Consider the following 23553-nt stretch of genomic DNA (forward strand, 5'->3'; position numbering starts at 1 on the left):
AAACCCCAGACCCACAGGGGGCAGCAGGGGAGAGGTGGGGAGGGGGCAGGGTAGCAGAAAAGGAGAGAAGTAAAGTAACTGGGTGCGATGGTGGAATGAGGGCTGTGTATTCCTGGAATGGGAACAGTGAAGGGGCTGGATGGGTGAGGACAGTGACTAACAAAGGTTGAGACCAGGAGGGTTACAGGAACATAGGATGTATTGCAGGTAAATTTCCCATCTGCGCAACTCAGAAAAGCTGTTGTTGGTGGCAAAGACCCATATGGCACAGGCTGTGAAGCAGTCACTGAAATGAAAGATGTCGTGTTTGGCAACGTGCTCAGCAACAAGTTGGTCCACTTGTTTCTTGGCCGCAGTTTGTCAATGGCCATTCATGCCGACAGACAGATTGTTGGTTGCCATGCCCACATAGAATGCAGCACAGCGGTTGCAGTTTGCTTGTAGATTGCATGACTGGTGCATTGGTGATGCTGACTTACCGAACAAAAGCGCTGGCAGGTCGATAGACACACAAACAAACAAAAACATACACACAAAATTCAAGCTTTCGCAACAAACTGTTGCCTCATGAGGAAAGAGGGAAGGAGAGGGGAAGACGAAAGGAAGTGGGTTTTAAGGGAGAGGGTAAGGAGTCATTCCAATCCCGGGAGCGGAAAGACTTACCTTAGGGGGAAAAAAGGACAGGTATACACTCGCACACACGCACATATCCATCCACACATACAGACACAAGCAGTGTGTGTGTGTGTGTGTGTGTGTGTGTGTGTGTGTGTGTGTGTATGAAAGTCTTACTGGCCGAAAGCTTTACTTGTGACAGTCTTTCTGTTGTGCCTATCTGCGACTCAGCATTTCTGCTATATGGTGAGTAGCAACTTCCTTTTTCATAATATTGTTACATTCCATCCTGGATTTTCAACTGTCTGATAGCTTCTAAAGACAGCAATTCTCGAGTTACACTAGCATCATTAGCTACCAATATCTGGTGTGTGTGTGTCACTGCCTTGCTTCTTCACTTGTTTTCTCAATTGCTTCTCTCTTCTTCATTGGCTTTAATGAACTGTTTTACTGTTCCACAATTGCCCGACTCTGATGCCCTATCGCTGATGGCCTCTAGAAGGACAGACCAAAACAAGGCACACAAACAGTGACCTGCAATGCCTTGAAATTTAGGTTCTATGTTACAATCCTAGGAAAATAGAGATCCATTCTGGTGACAACAAGGGTGCTTGACACAGATGATACAATAATTATTTATGCAAATTTTTAAAACATGTATATTCCTGCCCCCTCACAAAAGTGGTTTTTCTGTTTTGGTAGCTGTGTGGTGACAGACCTGGCCAACGAATGGTTTGAAGCAGTCAAAGATCTTGAACTTAATGTTCATATTAATGTTAATTTAGCTAACCTTTTGGTTGACTTCATTCTGGAAGTTAATACCTCTTTGGCAAACGAAAGCCCCTCATGTTGGAAGTGGCCCAGTAACTTGTTACTAAAAACATAATAGAAATTCTTAGGTGATACAGACAATATGAGAAATGATAAACCCTTTCACAGTACAAAAGGAAAGGTTGAGTTTGAAAGACACGCGCAGTTCCTTCCATTCACCTCTTCTAAACGTTTGTGTGTGTGTGTGTGTGTGTGTGTGTGTGTGTGTGTGTGTGTGTAACAGTGGGGTGACAGGCTAAACACACACACACACACACACACACACACACACACACACACACACATCAGACCACACCACACCACACTCTATCATCATATTTGTTAGTGCATTTGCTAAAATATTCTGTACAAATGTTAACATCAGTAAACAATAAAAAAGAACATAACACAAACTCTGTTGAAATCACAGCCAGTCTACCCATTTTCACTCTCATGCACGTGCACAATCATTCTATCACTTAGAAAATATCACTGTAAACATGCCACCATTCTACAACTTGTGTCCTCCCAACTCTTCAGCCGCTAGAAGCCTATCATATCATAGTCAGGGTTGTTGGAGGATTCACTGTTAGACTCAAGTTGCTTGGCCATGGATGTCATCCTATGGGTATGTGACAAAATATGTATTAAAGAAATCTGATGACATAACTACAATACAGAGTGATGAGAATGTGCTTGGATACTATGTCGACATCACTGACTAACACACCCCTTGCAGAAAGAAAAGACATGCCACTCTACATTCAACAACAGTGCTTAGCATAAAAATACGTAGCATAAGGGGCAGTCAAATGAAAATGAGAGAGATCGAAAAAAATTAAGTAAACTGTTTATTATTTCAAAAGTAATTGCCATAACTGTCAATACATTTATCCCATGTGTGACAAGACAGTCAATTCCTTCACGGAAAAATGTTTGTGATTGCCCATGAAAACATGATCATGCCCAGAAGGGTCTACACATTGTCAAGATTGTTGGAACTATGCTGTCCCGGTCTCTACTCATACAATTTCCATATTTTTGGAGTGCTGAAGAAAGACATTCACAGCCATCAATTTGCTTCGGCTGAAAAGGCACACTCCTGTGTACAATCATGGTTTGGTAGGCAACCACAAACACTTTTCCATGAAGGCACTGACTGTCTTGTATCGCAGTGGGATAAATACATTAACAGCTGTGGCAATTAATTTTGAAACAACGAAAAGTTTGCTTACTTTCATACCATGTGTCTCGTTTACATTTGACTACAAATTGTAAAATGACAAATGGACCCCAGTTACATAACTATTTCAAGACCGCGAGATTCAAGAATGCATCTGTCCATACAGGTCAGCTTCCTTGGGCAACAAGGTATTTTACCTGCCAACCTTGAAAAGCAATACCAAGAACAGACAGACAACTTTGTCACAGAAAACAGGTGATGAAATTACATCTAAATTTACACAGATGGCTACAAGTTGTTAGAAGAAACGGTACATGCTCTATTGCCCATTAACAAATATTACGAGGAGGTATGCTGTATTTACTGAACTGTCCATTTATACTGTGGAAATATTAGCAATTTATGACATGACTACCTACAGAAAAAGACATGAATCTGACAAAGTTTTAATCTTAACAGACTCTTAAGGTAGTCTCCATAGGAAGGAAACTTTATATTGGAATGTAACCATAACTGATTACATACAGAATATTGTGAGTCTGATTCATGTTGCAATAAAAGTTGATACTGATGTAAACTTCTTGAGACCCAAAGGACATAAAGGCATAACTGGAAACAAAATTGTCGTCAGGTATGTTAAAGAAAGTAGAACCCGAGGCATATCTCAAGGAATGTTGTTTGTAAAATCACGCCACCAAGCACAGGAAGAATGGAATAAGGAGTGGACAGTTACCCCAAGAAACAAAGGAAGATTTTATGGTCATATTCAACTGAAACTGCTAACGAAACTGTGGCTTACTGGAGTCTGAATGAGTAAACAGCACTAGAGCTCCATAATAAGAATGTGGTCAGGATATGGATGTTACCCCAGTCATCTTCATAAAATTTATTGATTCACCAATGTCTGGTCATGAAAATGAAGAGGAAGCTGGCTTAAATCATGGTAATACTAGCATGCACCAAGCATCAGATACAGCAAACGAAACTATATCACAAGCTGAATCAGCTGAAGACTCCACTGCTGACGTCTATTACTGTTCTATTAAATACAAATGGTATGTGGATTTATCACATTATAGGAACATATCTGAAAGACACAGGCACATAAGTATTTAGTAACATTTGTTTTGAATTGTTATACATGTAAATACGTCTATCACATTAATATCAAACAATGGGAAGTCCTGGATCTATCACATTAACATTTAATTTCAATTTTGTTATGGATGATTATATCAGAATATGTACCCTGTTTGTATAAACAGAGTATCTGCTTAATAGGTGGATATCAACTAAACCAAATAAGTAATAAATAAATCTTCTACATTTACATCAGAACTCCAGAAGCCACCAGATGTTGTGAAGTGGAGAGTACTGGTACCACTAACTGATCCCCCTTTCGTGTTCCACTTGCAAATGGCACTTGGGAACAATGACTTTCTCTGCGGTAGTTTTAATTTCTCAAATTTGATCTTTATAGTGATTTCGCGAGATGTGAGTGGGAGGAAGTGATATGTTGTCTGACTTCCCAGAAACCACTCTCTTGAACCTTCCTTCATAAGTAAACCTCTCCATGATGCACAATGTCTCTTGTAACATCTTCCACTAGAGTTTGTTGAGTATCTCCATAATGCCCTTACACTAACTAAACAATTCTGTGACAAAACATGCCACTCTACATTAGATTCTCTATCATTCTCTCTATCAGTCCTACATGGTAAGAGTACAATACTCAAGAATTAGTCAAACAGGTGCCTTGTAAGCCACTTCTTTTGTGGATGAGTTACATTTCCCCAAGATTCTTCCTATGAATCTGTTTGACATCTGCTTTTACTACCATTTGTTTCATGTGGTCATTCCACATAAGGTCACTTGGTGTACTTACTTCTAGATATTTTACTGCAGACACTGTTTCCAGCCATTTGTCATCAATACCGTAGTAGTACAGAAGTGTGTTTTTCCCAACATATGCACAATATGTTACATTTATAATTCTGGCCTAGTGAAAGGACATTTGGAGCACTGGGTTCAGGAAACTCAGGAAATGGCTTTATGTCACACAGCTACTTCTGTGTCTATTCTTTGCAAAACAAAGTTTGGTTAAATAAACTAACCTAAGAAGTCTAGCCACTTCCACTAATTTTTATTTGGATAAAATTGTCGTTACCCAGCCCAAAAATTTTAATTCATCCTAGAAGAAATTTGCTGAAGACAGTCCAAAGGTGGCGGCAGTACCGGTGAAGGGCCTCAGTCACAAAGACAGGCCACCCACTGTTTCTCGTGTGAAATGGCCCTGCCAATAGCTCTAGTCATTGCCAACATAAATACAGCCGAAAAGCTGAGATAAACAGGGCCAGACGGCAAGTGATCCTTCAGTCTCTTATTTGCTGCTGTTGTGTATCACTGGTTTGACACTCTCGATTGTCTCTATTACGTTGTCACATCACCTTGGTTTCTCACTCGGTCACTTTTTGGAACCTGTTTGTTTGTTGTTCACTTGTCCATCTTGTGTTGTCATCATGAATGTCCTCTGTATGGCAGCACTAAGAAATCCTCACATTCTGGTCATGTTGTCACATCCTCTCCACTATAATGAGCACCACAGATAGACCCTTCCATCAAACCTTCACAACTGTCGAGCTGCTCTTCAGCTTCCTTGAATGAGAAGTACCAATCATCAATCCGTGCTTCAGTGTTGTAGGGCTTCAGATGGAAAACATGGACATTGTCCCTGTTCTTTGGTCTCCTTGATGAAGGATCACAATACTCAACTTTGTATGTTACGCCTGAAAAGCAACAAAGGGTACGATCCGACAAAGTGCCATTTTAATAACTTTTACAATAATCCCACTTTCCGCACAAGTGTGAAAATCCAGACCACATCCCCAGGGCAATATCTCAATGGCCGGTGCATGGAGTTATAGTGCTCCGTCTTTCTCCTGGGGGTCCAGGGTCTGTATGTGAACCAGCTGCATTGCTTCTTCGGTCCCGGGGATAAGATGTTTCACACAGCTATCATGAATATCATGTAGTTGAAACAGGAACAGTGTATCCACCGTCGTTTTGGTCTGACGACCATAGAGCAGGAAAAACGATGTGAATGCTGTAGCTGAGCTTGGATGCTGAGCAACTATTTGCATCTTACTGGTTCATAGGTGCTGTTATACAAAGTTCATTGATTAACTGGAATTCTCCTTGCAGCAGCTCCTACTCCTTCAGGGGCTGCTATGGTTTTTAATGGTGCTCCATCTTCCCTGTGTTCAGCAGTTGTGTGATTTAGTGCACTGATGACTGAGATTTCATCCATGCCGCTGTGATCTGATAAAGGATTCCTTGACAGGCATTCAAGTGTTCTTGTGTCCGCATCCGCTTTTGTATACCTCTGTGACGACATTCTCCTGAAGCCTCAGTCACCATCTCGCCAGTCAAACTGAAGGATTGTTCAAGCTAGTTGGCCAGCATAGGGAATGGTGTCCACACAATGGAGAATGTTTTGCCAAATACATGCAGCTGGAACTTTTTGATGACCCAGAAAGCTGCAGGGCACTCCTCCTCACTTGTAGTGCAGTTCATCTAAAAGCAAAAGCTATTACCTTTTCAGCACCTTCCTGAATTTGTTCTGGAACTGCACATATACTATAGCTGCCAGCAATAGCGTTAAGCTCTGCCTTGGCTTTCTCGTCACAATATGCTACAACTAGAGAAGGTGTTAGTGCCTTGTTTAAGATAAGGAAAGATCTTTCTTGCAATCTATTCCTGAAAACTTTGGTGTTGGCTCACAGTAGTTCTTGCATCAGACGTGCTTCAGTTCAGAAATTCTTTACGAACTGAAGGCAGTACAACCTGCAGGATGAAGCCCATCACCTTACCCAAATGAGGTCGCATTTCAACAAGACATAGCCATTCCCTGCCGCCATGCAGAGTTACAAGACACTTGCTTAGCCACTGAATTCATGAAAATTGAGCTAGGCAAACAGCTGCGGATGATATGGACGACACTCACCATGCTGACGGGAAATTTCATCAATGGCCAACCTGTCCAGGCACTAATCAACTCACGGGCTTCCTTTTTTGTGATGCCAAATGCTTATCGTCATCAATAAAGAAGACTACTGCGTTACACAAAAGCACTTGTGCTGAAAGTCGTAAATGGCAAACACGTCCAGCAGATACGAACATGTATTGCATGAATAATTATCGATGACAGAATGCAGCCCTTCAAATTTGTAGTTTTGGCAGACTGCTGTCATGATGTTATTCACAGATGGGTCTCCTTGCAGGCCTTGCAAGCAGTCATAGGTCGTGGGAGACCAGAGCTCCAACTGACGAAGCTGTTATGACAAGCACCCATAAAAAAGACCACTCTGGACTGTTGTTAGCTGGCTATAATCAATGAGAGAAGTTCCAATTGCCAACTGATACACTAAGGTAAACCGTGAAGCTTTTGTCAATTGCAAAAAGTTACTCAGGAGCACAAAATAAATCCACAAGCCAACAACAATCATACACTCCTGGAAATGGAAAAAAGAACACATTGACACCGGTGTGTCAGACCCACCATACTTGCTCCGGACACTGCGAGAGGGCTGTACAAGCAATGATCACACGCACGGCACAGCGGACACAACAGGAACCGCGGTGTTGGCCGTCGAATGGCGCTAGCTGCGCAGCATTCGTGCACCGCCGCCGTCAGTGTCAGCCAGTTTGCCGTGGCATACGGAGCACCATTGCAGTCTTTAACACTGGTAGCATGCCGCGACAGCGTGGACGTGAACCGTATGTGCAGTTGACGGACTTTGAGCGAGGGCGTATAGTGGGCATGCGGGAGGCCGGGTGGAGGTACCGCCGAATTGCTCAACACGTGGGGCGTGAGGTCTCCACAGTACATCGATGTTCTCGCCAGTGGTCGGCGGAAGGTGCACGTGCCCGTCGACCTGGGACCGGACCGCAGCGACGCACGGATGCACGCCAAGACCGTAGGATCCTACACAGTGCCGTAGGGGACCGCACCGCCACTTCCCAGCAAATTAGGGACACTGTTGCTCCCGGGGTATCGGCGAGGACCATTCGCAACCGTCTCCATGAAGCTGGGCTACGGTCCCGCAAACCGTTAGGCCGTCTTCCACTCACGCCCCAACATCGTGCAGCCCGCCTCCAGTGGTGTCGCGACAGGCGTGAATGGAGGGACGAATGGAGACGTGTCGTCTTCAGCGATGAGAGTCGCTTCTGCCTTGGTGCCAATGATGGTCGTATGCGTGTTTGGCGCCGTGCAGGTGAGCGCCACAATCAGGACTGCATACGACCGAGGCACACAGGGCCAACACCCGGCATCATGGTGTGGGGAGCGATCTCCTACACTGGCCGTACACCACTGCTGATCGTCGAGGGGACACTGAATAGTGCACGGTACATCCAAACCGTCATCGAACCCATCGTTCTACCATTCCTAGACCGGCAAGGGAACTTGCTGTTCCAACAGGACAATGCACGTCCGCATGTATCCCGTGCCACCCAACGTGCTCTAGAAGGTGTAAGTCAACTACCCTGGCCAGCAAGATCTCCGGATCTGTCCCCCATTGAGCATGTTTGGGACTGGATGAAGTGTCGTCTCACGCGGTCTGCACGTCCAGCACGAACGCTGGTCCAACTGAGGCGCCAGGTGGAAATGGCATGGCAAGCCGTTCCACAGGACTACATCCAGCATCTCTACGATCGTCTCCATGGGAGAATAGCAGCCTGCATTGCTGCGAAAGGTGGATATACACTGTACTAGTGCCGACATTGTGCATGCTCTCTTGCCTGTGTCTATGTGCCTGTGGTTCTGTCAGTGTGATCATGTGATGTATCTGACCCCAGGAATATGTCAATAAAGTTTCCCCTTCCTGGGACAATGAATTCACGGTGTTCTTATTTCAATTTCCAGGAGTGTATTTTGTGGGTGATCAAGGGGGGGGGGGGGGGGGGGGGGGCTCTGGATTACTTATTGTCATGAGCAGCTACAACTCATCCCTAAGTATGTGCATAGGACTAGCTGAACCAGTCCCGTACAGGGCACTATGCGATGTTGTTGATGAATCATGCACACTATCATTACCGACATTGCAGGGGAGGAAACTATCGAAATGCCAAATGATGACACCTGACTGAGGAACAACGTTAGTGAGTGTTAGCTGTACTGCACCAACATTTGATGCTTTCAAATCCAGGGTGGAGAAAATACTGCCCACGCAGCCGATGGTAAAACATATCAACAATGGAATCATCCAACAATTCGCTAGGACTTGTATAGGGTGTTGCCAGCTGAATGACATAATTCAGGAGGAAGTGTAGAAGATTTTTAAGAAAGATGTCACATGACTTTTTTGTGTAAACTACTGACAACTGAATAAAAATCACAAAAAAGATGTCTACCCATTGCCACACATTGGTGACACCTTACAGACTGTTTGAAAGAAACAAAGTATTTCTTAATTATGGACATATAGACAGGCTACTGGGAAAGTGAGGTTGATGAGGCTGCTGGGTAAGAGACTTCCTTCGTAACTACTGAAGGCCTCTATGAATCTGAAGTTATGCCGCTTGGTCTGTGTAGCACTCCAGCCATCTTCAAATGTATGGTGGACAACCTGCTTCAGTACCATAAATGGCCTTGGCTATTTTGATGACGTCATTTTTTGAAGACATTTGAAGAATATCTAAGCAAGCTGACAACCTTGTTGAAGTGTGTTCTGACTACAGGTCTGCACCTGAATCTGATTAAGCCTCTCTTTGTGCCCAAGAAATAATTTTTAGGCCACCTACTGAATGACAATGGAATGTGTACTGACCAGGAAACATATGAGCAGTCACAGATTTTATTTTTTGACTCCTTGTCACATTTGTGGTGTTATCTCGGAATGTGCTCATACTACCAGGTGTGTCTACCAAAAAATGTCATGTTGTAACCACTCTCAAGTCCAAGAACAGAAATAGAATCGTCAATGGAGTACAACACTGAGCACTGAAAGCATGTTTATTAAAAACATCAATGTACAGCCAGAACTGGACTGAACTCCTGGGTGGAGGGTGCTACTATTTATATAAACATTGAATGTTCTACAATAAACAAACACTACAAACATAAGAAATTTTGAGAACTTTCCAGAAATGATAAATAAGAAATAACGAGTAGCTGCCTGTGGCCGGGTTTGAACTGGCAAGCAGCAGCATTCCAGATAGCTACATTAACCACTGTACCAAACCGCATACATTGCAGTTAATGCCAAGATTTACAGCAGACATGGTGTATGTATCTCAGATTTTAAAGCTCAGTTCACCCTATGCCCAGACACAGTACCTCTGTTGGCTCACACAGTGGCACTGGCAACACAATGCAGCCTCCAGTGCAGGTTTTAGCTGGGCAAGAGCGTGAAGCATCACCAGCTCTATAGGCAATGCCGCCACGATAAAGACGACGACTCCACGAGGTTCCACAATGGCACAAACAGCAGCATACTGGGCCACTTCAGCAGGTCAATAAACTGTGTAGTGATGTCCATTACTATGACCTGCACATGCACCATACCACTGCTGCTGTGCAAGTAGCCATGATGCCTCGTTTCCACTAAGCAAAATGCATCCAACATAGGTGGCAGTCTTCCATTTTGCAGATCTGTGTTCTAATGTGAATTGACAATATTTTATAGCCTTGATACTGCTCTGCAATTTTGGGAAAATAAAAGCTACACGTGTTTCATGCATTCTTCCATCCAAAACGTGCACACTGATGTTTGAATTCAGGGCCCCCGTGAAAACAGCATTAGTAACAAAAATAGTTGACAACAAATGGTCACAGTTACGTAATTCCTTTTCCTTCTTAAAGAAGGCAAATTGGTAATTGTTAAATAGCTTACTGTTATTGCAGCATCTGTTTGTATGTATTCCATGTCACGACCTCTGAGACCCAGTTCCTCTGAAGGTCTGTTCACTGATGAAATCACACCTGCAGTGATAGTGTTGGAAAGAGACAAAGGGCTACCAATTGCCACTACCCATTCACCTGGTCTCAGTTCTCGAGAAGACCCAAGGCGCATCACTGGTAAATTTTTCTGGAAAATAACAAGCTTTGTTAAGTGCCAATGAATAATTAAGCTAGTTAAAAAAACTTCTAAGTTCATTAACAACATGATAGTGAAGTCCTGCACTATAATTTGTACAAACATTTCACACAAAGAAGTCAAGTTTGTGACAGGTATCAATGAGTTCTAGTCTGAAGGTAAGTCTTATACATTGAGACCTGTAAAAAAAAAAAAAAAAAAAAAAAAAAAAAAGGTATTATCCCACTTTAATGTTCCTGCATTTTACATTTTGTTGTCATTTACGCATTTTTTCCGATCATGTCAAATTTCAGATGTTCGCAATGTATTGAAAATCTCAATTTTATGTTTCTGAAATATTGTATTTCCTGCTGTTTACACCACACCTAGCAGCTCGACTTGAAAATACCAAATAAAATCAACCTTTTGATTTTCATGCAGGCTCTGTAAGAGTACTCTATTTATAACATGTAGTTTGAACTACGTATAACTCTCGAAGACTGGGAAAGGCATAGCCTTTGAGCTGAAATATCGAATGAATACTTGACAAGTTAATTTAATCAAATGTTATTTTTGTATAATGGTATCAACTTGAACATACATCAAACAATACTACAGGTATTGTACATCATTGTTAGATAACAAAATTCATTTTTAGACATATTTTACTGAAACATAACTTTTCTCTTAAGTGTATAAACTTTGTATTCAAATTAAAGACAAAGCTCAGGTGCCATGTATTTTAACTGAAGCTCAGTTTATGGTCTGGCGGTATCATAAATATGCCATGCCCTGTGCACTGTTCTCAGGTAAAGTCATAGCATGAGCTAATAACCATGCAAACCTGCAGCATTTTTGGCAGTGAAGTTTCTTGTTTCATCGTATTTGCTTTTGAAGTGTTAAAACGTTTTTACTGGTAATTTATTAGTTTATCTGTCAAGTTTTTGTTTTCTTTTTTGCTAGGCTTTCTGTACCTGAGTTGAGAGGCCAAGTCATTTGCCCTGATCTCCTTTGTTTCTTGGACTGTTTTCTTAATAATCTTCATGTGCTCCAGTATTTTTACTGTTTTGTTATCAGTACTTTCTGACTAATGGAGAGAAAAAAAAAGAAAATTTTTTAATATGGAAGAGAAGGTCCAGATTTTGGAGAAAATGGATTCCTTCCATGGAACACGAATAAAACTTGCATATGAATTGCAACTTTCAGTATAAAAGCTGAATTCAGTTTTTTAAAAAAAGAAAGAAAGTAAGTAGTATCTAGTGCTACAGAAAGTGAGCCAAGCACTGAGATGCCAAGGACAGCAGGTATTCCTGTTGAGGGTGTGCTTTAAAGGGAGAAAGCACCTGAAGTGGCCAACATTCTTGAGACGGAGAATATCAATGTCTCCAATGGCTGGACTGACAGATTTAGAAGAAGACATAAAATCTCTGATAGAACTGTCTGAGATTATACACAGTGAGACTGTGCAGCAGTGGATAAATCGAAAATTACAGACTGTAACTGCAAAATATGAAGCCAAAAACTTATTTAACATGAAGAAACTGCACTTTCTTAAATGTGTTGCAAAACTAAACAGTCAAAGGTAGTAAATGCCATGTTGGCAAACAAAGTAAATTAGCAGTGATGATGGGAGCTAATGCTGATGGCTGTGGGCTGCGAGTAGATCCAGCCCTTTATACAAGGGGGAATAAAAAAAAAAATCCCATTTTTTATAAATACATGTTCACTTCCAACTTCGTATGACACCAATCAAGAAGCTTGGATGACCTCAAAATACTTCTTTTTGTTGATCACTGCCGTGCACATCCTACTGATATGATCTTACAAAATGCAGTTATAATTTTTCCTGGCCAACAGCACAAGCAAACTCCAGCTCATGAATTTGAGAATTATACACTCCTTCAAGTCATTTTATAGAAGAACCTTGTTCAAAGGCTTTTGTACAAAACAGACTCTGGGAGGGATCTCCCATCTAGCAGGATTTCAGTACTGAGAGCTCTGCAATTCATCCCTTAACCCTCCTAATACCGTGGGGTCTATAATGAACCCAGGCCGTGTATTTATGTAAAACATACCTAATTTCCTATTCCTAAAAATTATGAAATATTCGGACTTTTCCTGAATTAAGTAATGGGTTCGTAATATATTAATATAACTTTTTGAAAATTTTTAGTTTTGCCGAAAATCAAGAGAGAACCACTGAATACCATTGGGGTTAAATGCGACCCCATTTCTCTCTTGCGGTATTATTACCCAATAATGCTGCCTTGAATCCGTAACTGTTGCTGTATTTCCTTTGTTTTATCCTTGTAAATACTGCTGTAACGTGTGATTGTTGCCAATACTTTATAAGCCGACAGTTATTTGTTCCATACAAGAGGATACTACTACTGTGTGTGTTGCATTGAGTGGAAAATGTCTCGTCACCTTTCCGAAGACGAAGTGCTTGAAATATTACTGCAGGATAATCCTCTATCTGGAGAATCAAATAGTGATATCAGCGATATAGTTTCTGATGTCTCATGCAGCAATGGAGAAACTGACGTCTTAGACTAGATTATTCCTCAATCAGACAGGTGTTCAGAAGAAGATTTGGACAGCGCAGATGTCCAGCCCGAACAGGAAGTAACACATATTTCTGACTGTTATATGTAAGTACACATAGTATTTTTGTAAATGTGCGTCAGGGTCTAGTGCCAAGATATACCCTGTGTATTATTTTTTTTATTTTTTATTTTGTGTAGGTCTAAAAACAAAGAAGAATTGTGGCACAAACTTGAGTTGAGAAGAGCTTGTGGAAGAGAAGAGAGATGGAACGTAATGCGAGTAAAGCCAGGTCCAACAAAATTCGCAGTGAAAAATGTAGACTCCATAGAATCAGCTTTTCAGTTGTTTCTTAGGAGAAACATTGTTGATGTATTTCTAAAGTGGACTAACAAAGAGGGTAGTCTTGTTTACGGTAGTAAATGGGAACCAGCAGATGCCATTGAACTGAAGTGCTTTATCGGTGTCTTGATCCTAGTTGGTGCTTACAAGGCCCATAATGAAGCAGTTACACATCTGTGGAACAAAGAGGAAGCAATTGCTGGAAATCGCTTTACGCAAATTTTAAGGTTCATCTGATTTGATGATGCAGATGTGAGATGTCACAACAGTGCTCCTGACAAGCTGGCTCCCATTAGAGAAATATTTGAAATGTGGGTAGACACATTTCAAGAAGCATATGTTCCCCACAGCAACGTAACAATTTATGAACAACTTGTGGCATTTCATGGTAGATGTCCATTTCGGCAATATAGTCCTTCAAAACCAGGAAAATTTGGGTTGAAATTATGGGCTGCGTGTGATAGTGCAACGTCTTACATTCTCAATCTCCAAGTTTACGCTGGTCGACAAGAAAATGAATCTCGTGAAGTTGGTCAAGGCAAGAGAGTTACTTTAGATATGGTGAAATGCTCAGAAAACAGTGGCAGAAATGTAAAAACTGACAATTTTTTCACTAGCCTTAGTTTGGCGAGATAACTGAAAATCAATCTCACACTCTTAGCAACAATTAGAAAAAATAAAGGAGAACTACCACAAGGTTTCACTCAGACCAACGGTCGAGTCAAATAATCATCTATTTTTGAATTCCAAGAGCATGCTTCAATTGTCTCATATTGTCCGAAAAAGGGAAAAGTTGTAACTTTACTCAAGGAAGGAAGTGGAAGATCGTGAAGAATGCAAGCCAGTAATGATTCTGGATTATAATAAAACAAAATCAGGAGTAGATACTATGGACAAGCTGGTTAGAACGTACACTACAAAGAGGATGAGCAGAAGGTGGCCAATGGTATTATTTTACAACATGATTGATATCAGTGCACTGAATGCACATTTATCATTGGCTACATCTTACACCAGACTGGGCAGAAAGGACCAACTAAAAGAGGCGGGAATTTCTCATAGAATTAGGAAAGCAGCTCGTCGGAAGAAAGCCAGACAAAATTATTTCCCCAGAACTGCCATCAACGTACAGACAAAAAAAGAGGAAGGTGTCCGTTTTGTAAAAGTCTGAGGGTAGAAAATTCAGCGATAAATGTTCAAAATGTGGACGTTCTGTGTGTAAAAACCACTCTGCAATTTATTGCTGTAAGTGTATTGCATCATAAATGTCAATTCGGAATTTAATCAAAAATGTCTATAGTTTCATGAGAATCGTTTGTAAATTATACGGAAATAAATAATTTTAAAAAAATATGCATTTTAATTTAATGTAATGTCACGGACATCATGATTTAGATTGCGGAAAAAAGAAGGAATGTGATTTTATACTACCATTATTAAAACTATCCTTAAGAAAAAATAAATTCCGTTGGGGTTACTAAAGACCCCAATGGTACTCAGTGTAACAAAAAATACTCGGTATTAGAAGGGTTAAGTTCTGGAAGGCTGTGAAGGAGGAGACAATATAAGGTTAGGCTAGGTTAGTGTTTTTTAACGTCCCGTCGACAACGAGGTCATTAGAGACGGAGTACAAGCTCGGGTTAGGGAAGGATGGGGAAGGAAATCGGCCGTGCCCTTTCAAAGGAACCATCCCGGCATTTGCCTGAAACGATTTAGGGAAATCACAGAAAACCTAAATCAGGATGGCTGGAGACAGGATTGAACCGTCGTCCTCCCAAATGCGAGTCCAGTGTGCTAACCACTGCGCCACCTCGCTCGGTGAGACAATATAAAGAAGGGTGTGAAAATACACTCGAGACACTCTACAAATTGGAGAAACAGATTGAGGGTGTGCTGGCGTAAACTGCCGGTAGCACACCGGTTGGCAAAGACGTAGTGCTGGATCAAGAGCGCCTATCACAAGAGGGGCCAAAGACACATCAACAAGCAACACGAGGTCAACGGCATGTATTTAGGCCACTGCCACTGACCAAGAGGTCTCACTCTCTTACCCATTGAGTCTGGCGTCTGTCAGTTCAATTGCAGAGTGGGTATAGTTCATTGCAGGTTAAGACAGTACATAGGGACCATATTAGTGCCTACAGCGGGTCTAGCAATGAGACTTAAGTTTGTAATAGCAGGATTACCGATACTATCTGCAAGAGGACTATTACTGATGAGCTTATGCCACAACACATGGACTCTATTCAAGTTAAATATCCATTTCATGTAAATGAAGAACTGTATTAATCCACATGTGCATTTGTGTTGTAGAAAGAGGATATCAGCCACTCGTAACAACATCCTCTCCGTTGCTCCCTACAGTACTAGACTCTACAGAGGGTATATCAAACAAAACAGTTACACAAAAATTATTTCTTTTGTAGAAAACAATAAGTGTTACAACTGTGATATTTTAATTTTAAATATTGAGTTATTATTAAAATTTGAATGTTTATTAAAAAGACATAACATTTCTATTATGCATAGCTCTGTTTTTCATATTATAAAATATCAGCAAAAAACAAGGTGCAGCCCACAGGAAGGCTCATCGACTAACTAGTACCATTCCACCTGCCAGCGGATAAGCAAAGCAATATCGGCAGTTACTTTTCACCGGATATTTGAGGTCATTACTAGAAATAAGATGTATGCACACTATTATATATCAATATACATTGGGAAGCCTTTGCCTGGCTTTTCCAGAGCATTCTAAATGTTCCTTTACAAAGGAAAACCCAGGAAAATTGCCACAATTTAATCCTTGTATCACTGAAAAGGTAAATGAAATAAGTATTAATGTCAGTGGTGTTAAGAAAGAACTGACATCATTAAAACTGACAAAGCTCCTGCCCTTATGGAATCCCTGTCAGATTCCATACTGAATTTGCAGCTGAGATAACCCCTCTTCTAACAATACTCTATCGTAAATCTCTAAAAAAATGTGCCCAGTTCTTGGAAAAAGGCGCAGGTCACACTTGTCTACAAAATATGGATAGCAGAAGTGATCCACAAAACTACTGCCCAATACCCTTGACATCGATTTGTTGTACAACCTTAGAACATATTCTGAGCTCAAACATAATGCCGGTATCTTTAACGCAATAACCTCCTCAATGCAAAGCAACATGGATTTCGGAAACATTGATCACGTGAAACCCAACAAGCACTTCTCTCACTTGACATATACTGAAAGCTTTAGATCAAGCCAACCAGGTAGATGCATTGTTTCTTGATTCCTGAAAAGGATTTGACTCAGTACTGCACCTACATTTATTGTCAAAAGTACAACCATATGGGATGTAGAAGTTACTAAGGGTGTGCTCCAGGAAAGTGTGCTGGGATCCTTGCTGTTCATGTTGTATAATCATGACCTTGCAGACAATATTAATGGTACAATCAGCCTTTTTGCATATGATGCAGTTATCTATAATGAAGTACTATCTGAGAGAAGCTGCATAAATATTCAGTCAGATCTTGATAAGATTTCAACATGGTGCAGAAATTGGCTACTTGCTCTGAATGTTCAGAAATGTAAAATTTTGCGTTTCATAAAAGGAAAAAAACATAGTATCCTATGACTATAATATCAATGAGTCACTGTTGGAACCATCCAACTCGTACAAAATACCTGGGTGTAACACCTGAGTAAAGTAATGCATTAGAAAATGGTAACACAGGAAAACAGTGTGTACCGCTTTGTAGGGATATGAAATGGAATGATCACATAGGTTCAGTAGTGGGTAAAGCAGGTGGTACAGTTCGGTTTATTGGTCAAATACTGGGTTAGTGCAATCAGTACACAAAAGAGATTGCTTACCTATTGTTCATACGACTAGTTCTACAATATTGCTCAAATGTTTGAACCCTTAGCAGACAGGACTAACAGGGGATATTTAAAGTGTATAGAGAAGGGCATCACGAATGGTCACAGGTTTGCTTAATCTGTGGGAGAGTCTGTTATATCCTAGCCAGTAATGCCACCCGAGCCCGCTGCCAAAAGGTTGGCAGCATCAAAGTCCGGACGGCGTCCGCATAAGCAGCGCCAGCGAGACAGGAAATCGCCGCAAGTCTGCGCGCGCCACCGCTGGCTTCTGGTTTCTTAAGCGCTGGAGTCGCGAGCGCTAGGACAGTTCTGTATTCGCCGCTCAGTTGTATACTCGCCACCGAATTGTGTACTTGCTAGTCAGTTGTGTGTTCATCGCAGCAGAGTAGTTGTTTGTCGTCAGCTGACGCTGACCTAGCCGCTCCGACTCGAACTAGACAGATTTCTGTAGACACGGAGTTCACTACTGTGTTGCTGTATCTTCGTTAATAAAGATAAGTACTGACTTTTATTTAATCAGAGTGTTTGGGTTTTCATCTTTCTGTTCACTGTTCCAGCGGACCGGCGGCCCGCTATTAAAAGTGTGGCGGTGACTTCGTAAGCCGTTTCTACAGCGAATTGCTTGTCGCTACGAACGCCGCCACAAAACTGGCGACGAGGCCTTCTGAACTCGTGTGCAGGGCTGGTTCAACTTGTTTCTGGTTATACTAATTATAGCGATAAAATTTTGGGGGCTGGTTTAATTTGTGTTCACTATGTCTGCCGAATTACAACAGTTGATCTTGTTACAGAGTCAGCAAATACAAAGTCTGGTGGACGCAATCGCCAAACAAGCAGCTAATCCTCCACCACAAAAGGAACAAGCACAGGCAGCACCACCTTTCCGTGCTTTTGATGCATCACGAGAAGAATGGCGAGAATATTTCGCGCAGTTGCAGGCGCACATGACAGTCTACAAAATCACGGGTACTGAGCGGCAGCTTTATTTAATTTCCACTGCAGGCGTGGAAGTCTATCGACTACTTTGTAAGTTGTTCCCGGAATCCAAGCCAGAAGCTTTAGACTATGACGTTGTTGTTAACAAGCTTGCTGAGTATTTCGAGTCGCGAGTTCATGTGGCAGCAGCCAGATTCAAGTTCTTCAGATTAAAGAAACTGCCACATCAATCTAATAAACAGTGGTTAACAGATTTACGGGGCCTCACCTGTCAGTGCCGATTTAATTGTGTGTGTGGAGCTTCCTACAGTGATGTCATGTTACGAGACGCTATTACTCAAAACATTGCAGATTCTCGTATTCGTGCTGCTATCTTAAAGTTGCCTGACCCGTCATTAGAGACTGTGATGAACATCATTGAAGCCCAAGATACTTTTGACTATGCTGAGTGTGAGTTAGATCAGCCATGTATTTCTCAAATTGCCTGTGCTAAGCAAGTTATGTCGCGCCCGCGGCCCCACCGGCAGAGTCAGACTGTAAACACTAGCCGGTCGCGTCATGTTAAACACATTCGTCAGCCGCGTGTGCAAAATAATAGAGTGAAGTCTTGCCCTAAGTGTGTTCTTGCTCATCCTCGTGAACGTTGCCCATTAAGAAACGCGGTTTGTCACTTTTGTCAAAGGAAAGGACACATCCAGACTGTTTGTTTGCGTAAACGTAAGAACAATTCTAGTGCTGCCCAGCCCATGGATATTCATGTTCTTCAAAGCCAGCCCGCCCAGAAGGTCGCGTTTAAAGACTCTTCCACGGTTCGTGTGGGTAATAAACTTGTTCGCAATAAGCCACCCACCCAGCCCTCTGCTATGCGACCCAGGCGTAATTCAAACGCTGTAAAAAGTAATGTACAGACTGCAAGTGAAGCGGGAGTTGTTCCACCCGCCCCACCCACGAGTTGTCGTAAGCAGCGAACACGCGCTAAACGCGCTGATTTTGTGTCTTTCGCCTCCACTGCACCGATCCAGAGACAGTGTAATAAACTATTTGTGAAGCTACGCATCCAGGATAAGACCTTCAATTTTCAATTAGACACTGGTGCGTCTGTGACTCTCATAAATAGTGCTACGTATGCGGCTATCGGCCGCCCTAAACTTTCAGCGGCAAAACATTCTTTGGCTACTTATAGTGGAGAACAAATTCCTGTGTTAGGTGTATGTAGCGTGCCAGCCACATTCCGTGGCAATACAAAAACAGTTTCATTCACAGTGCTCCGCACTACAGACAGTGTAAACATTTTCGGATTAGACTGTTTTGATTTGTTTGGCCTGTCTATCCAAGACAATGTGTTGCAAATTAATTCTGTTGTTGTTCCTCAAGACAGCATAACCGATTTGTGTAAACGATACAGTGACATATTTAAAGACGAACTAGGTTGTGCTGCGAACTTTGCCGCTCATATTACGTTAAAAGATAATGCTCAGCCTCGATTTTTTTGTGCTCGTCCAGTGCCTCACGCCCTCCGGGCACCTGTAGAAGATGAACTTCGTCGTTGGCAAAACAACGGTGTTATTCAACCCGTTTCAGCGAGCCAGTGGGATTCTCCCATAGTTATTATAAAGAAACCGTCTGGCAAGTTACGTTTGTGTGCTGATTTTAAGTCGACAGTTAATCCTCAGACTGTCATTGATTCTTTTCCTTTGCCTAGACCGGACGAGCTGATGGATAAGTTAGGGGAAGCTCGTTTCTTTTCCAAAATTGATCTCCGTGAAGCATATTTGCAATTGCCCCTCGACGAGCAATCACAACAGTATTTTGTCATAAACACGTCGTTGGAGTTGTTCCGTTTTCTGCGTTTGCCTTTTGGTTGTGCGTCAGCTCCAGCTGTTTTTCAGCGTTTTTTGTCACAACTTCTGGCTAATGTGCCATCGTGTTGCAACTATTTAGATGACATTGTTGTGTCCGGTCGGACGCCTGCTGAACATTTCCGTAATTTGGAGTGTTTGTTTACGGTGTTGTCTCAGGCAGGCCTACGTTGCAACATCGATAAATGTTCATTTTTCCTTACGGAGATGGAGTCTCTGGGACATGTTATTAATGCTCAAGGCATTCATCCCTCCCAGTCACATTTAGCAGCTATTCGTGATTTGCCCGCCCCTCGCAATCTGCATAAATTGCAAGCAGTTCTTGGCAAATTGACATATTATATTAGGTTTATACCTAATGCATCACAGATTGCTGCACCGTTGCATCGTCTCCGCCGTAAGAATGTTCCGTTTGTGTGGTCAGCTGATTGCCAATCAGCCTTTCAGGAGCTTAAAGAGGCTTTATTGAATGATCGTTGTCTGGTCCATTACGACCCTCACAAGCCTCTGGTGTCAGCTTGTGATGCCTCTTCTTTCGGCCTCGGTGCTGTGTTGTCTCACCGAGTCGGTAACACCGAACGTCCTATTGCGTTCGCATCTAAATTGCTAAACAAAGCTCAGTGTAATTATAGCCAATTGGACAAGGAAGCGTTGGCTATTGTGTTCGGTGTCACAAAATTCCATCACTACCTCTATGGTAGACCATTCTATTTAGTAACAGATCACAAGCCCCTGACGTCACTGTTTCATCCGTCTAAACCAGTTCCTCAGCGGACAGCTCAGAGACTACAACGTTGGGCTCTTTTGTTATCACAATACCAGTATGAGATACTGTATCGCCCTACAGCTCAGCATGCAAACGCTGACGCGCTTTCTAGATTGCCGATTGCTGCGGATGATGTCTTCGATTCCTCTGACGACTCTTGCCATCAGATTGATGCCGATGAGCATCAATCCCTCCGGGATTTTCCGATTGATTATCATCAGGTGGCACGTGAGACAGCTACGGATCCTCATCCGAGTTTACTATTACGTTTTGTTCAACGTGGTTGGCCGTCCAAGGCAAAGGACATATCGGATCCTGTGGTTCGTCGCTATTATCCGCAACGTCATCTGTTGTCTGTTTCGCACGGAGTTTTGCTGTTACGCACCGAGAATGACCAGCTTCGTGTAGTGGTTCCCCAAGTGCTCCAATCCAAGGTCCTCGACTTGTTGCATCAAGGTCATTGGGGAGTGGTCCGCACCAAGCAGCTTGCCCGCCGTCATTGTACATGGATCGGCATTGATAAGCAGATTACGCAGATGTCTACAGATTGTTCGACGTGTGCCGAACACCAAGCTGCTCCGCCTCAACGCTATTTTGAGTGGGCACGCCCTGCCGGTCCCTGGCAGCGAGTACATATTGATTTCGCTGGTCCATATTGGAATTCTCGTTGGCTCATCGTGATAGATGCATTTAGTAATTTTCCGTTTGTTGTGCCCATGCAGTCTACAACGCCTGCACAAACTATACAGGCGTTGACTTCAATTTTTTGTATTGAGGGTCTTCCAGAAGTTTTAGTGTCTGACAATGGTCCACAATTTATCTCTGCTGAATTTGAAAGTTTTTGTTCTGCCAATGGCATTCGCCATGTTCTTACTCCGCCGTTCCACCCTCAATCGAATGGTGCAGTGGAACGTTTTGTACGCACATTCAAGGATCATATGGACCGCCTTCGTGCTACGCACTCTCGTCAGCAGGCCCTCATCACGTTCCTGTCGTCGTACCGGACCACGCCACACGACGGCCCTTCGCCTGCGGAGCTTCTCCACGGCCGTCATCATCGCACCCTACTACGGTTGTTGCACCCCCCGGATCGACCCGCTGCTTCTGAGCATCGCACGCATTTTCAGCGCAACGACGCCGTTTTTTTCAGAGTTTATCATGGTCGCCGTCGTTGGGAACGTGGTACCGTGATAAGTGTCCAGGGTCGCGGTTTTTATACTGTTCAAGGTGCTACTGGGGTGCACAGGAGGCATCAGAACCAGTTGCGCCGCGCTGGCCGCCCGGATTCTGCCGCTCGTTCTTTGTCCACAGATTTGGTCCGCGGCGGGTTCCAGCCGCGCCTTCCGACTTCGCTGCTGCCCCCAGGGCAGCAGCAGCAGCCGTCGCCGCTACCACGCCGACAGCCCGTCCCGTTAATGCCTCCCGCGCAGCTTCATCCGGGAGCGCCCCAGGTGGTCGCTCCGGTGCCTGCGGTCCCTCTTCAGTCGCCACTGCCTTCGGAGCTGATGGACGTCGACCCCTCAGCCGGGCCGCCTTCCCAAGCGGTGGCTGTGCAGCCTGCCGGCACCCACTCAGCAGCCGTCGACGCAGCGTCAGGAGACGTTGCCTCTCTTCGTGGGTCCCGGCGCCCCGTCGCGTCCAGTACCAGAAGCTGCGCCCGTGGTCACAGGCGTGCACCCCGACCTCGGTTTTCAGTCGGTGTTTCCCGAGGCCCCGCGCAGCCAATGCTGGGGTGCGGACCGGGGACTGCCACCGACAACAGTCTCCGCCCCGGTCTCTTCTGCTACGCCTGCGGCCAGACCCCTCCCCCGCCGTCGACGCTCGCCACGTCATTATTCAACGACGGTGCGGCGATTTGGGGGGGAGGAGTGTTATGTCCTAGCCAGTAATACCACCCGAGCCTGCTGCCAAAAGGTTGGCAGCATCATAGTCCGGACGCCGTCCGCATAAGCAGCGCCAGCGAGACAGGAAATTGCCGCAAGTCTGCGCGCACCACCGCTGGCTTCTGGTTTCTTAAGCGCTGGAGTCGCGAGCGCTAGGACAGTTCTGTATTCGCCGCTCAGTTGTATACTCGCCACCGAATTGTGTACTTGCTAGTCAGTTGTGTGTTCATCGCAGCAGAGTTGTTGTTTGTCGTCAGCCGACGCTGACCTAACCGCTCCGACTCGAACTAGACAGATTTCTGTAGACACGGAGTTCACTACTGTGTTGCTGTATCTTCGTTAATAAAGATAAGTACCGACTTTTATTTAATCAGAGTGTTTGGGTTTTCATCTTTCTGTTCACTGTTCCAGCGGACCGGTCGGCCCGCTATTAAAAGTGTGGCGGTGACTTCGTAAGCCGTTTCTACAGCGAATTGCTTGTCGCTACGAACGCCGCCACAAAAGAGTCTGACAGAGATACTGGAGGAACTGAACTGGCAGACTCTTGAAAACAGACAAACTATCCCGAGAAAGTCTATTAATACAGTTTCAAGAACCAGCTTTAAATGACTTCTCTAGGGATATACTACAACACCCTATGTATCGCTCACATAGGGATCATGAGGATAAGATTAG

General features: G+C 43.4%; 1 protein-coding gene across 1 annotated transcript in view; it reads right to left on the bottom strand.

Annotated features, from left to right (window-relative positions):
• LOC124623174 (serine protease HTRA2, mitochondrial) overlaps positions 1–23553 on the bottom strand; it is a 51934-nt gene that overhangs the window by 17053 nt on the left and 11328 nt on the right. Inside the window, exon 4 of the mRNA XM_047148977.1 lies at positions 10501–10695. Coding sequence (XP_047004933.1) covers positions 10501–10695 — 195 coding nt within the window. The remainder of the gene's footprint in view (positions 1–10500; positions 10696–23553) is intronic.

The sequence above is a fragment of the Schistocerca americana genome, chromosome 7 (assembly GCF_021461395.2).
Source record: "Schistocerca americana isolate TAMUIC-IGC-003095 chromosome 7, iqSchAmer2.1, whole genome shotgun sequence".
Lineage (NCBI taxonomy): Eukaryota > Metazoa > Arthropoda > Insecta > Orthoptera > Acrididae > Schistocerca > Schistocerca americana.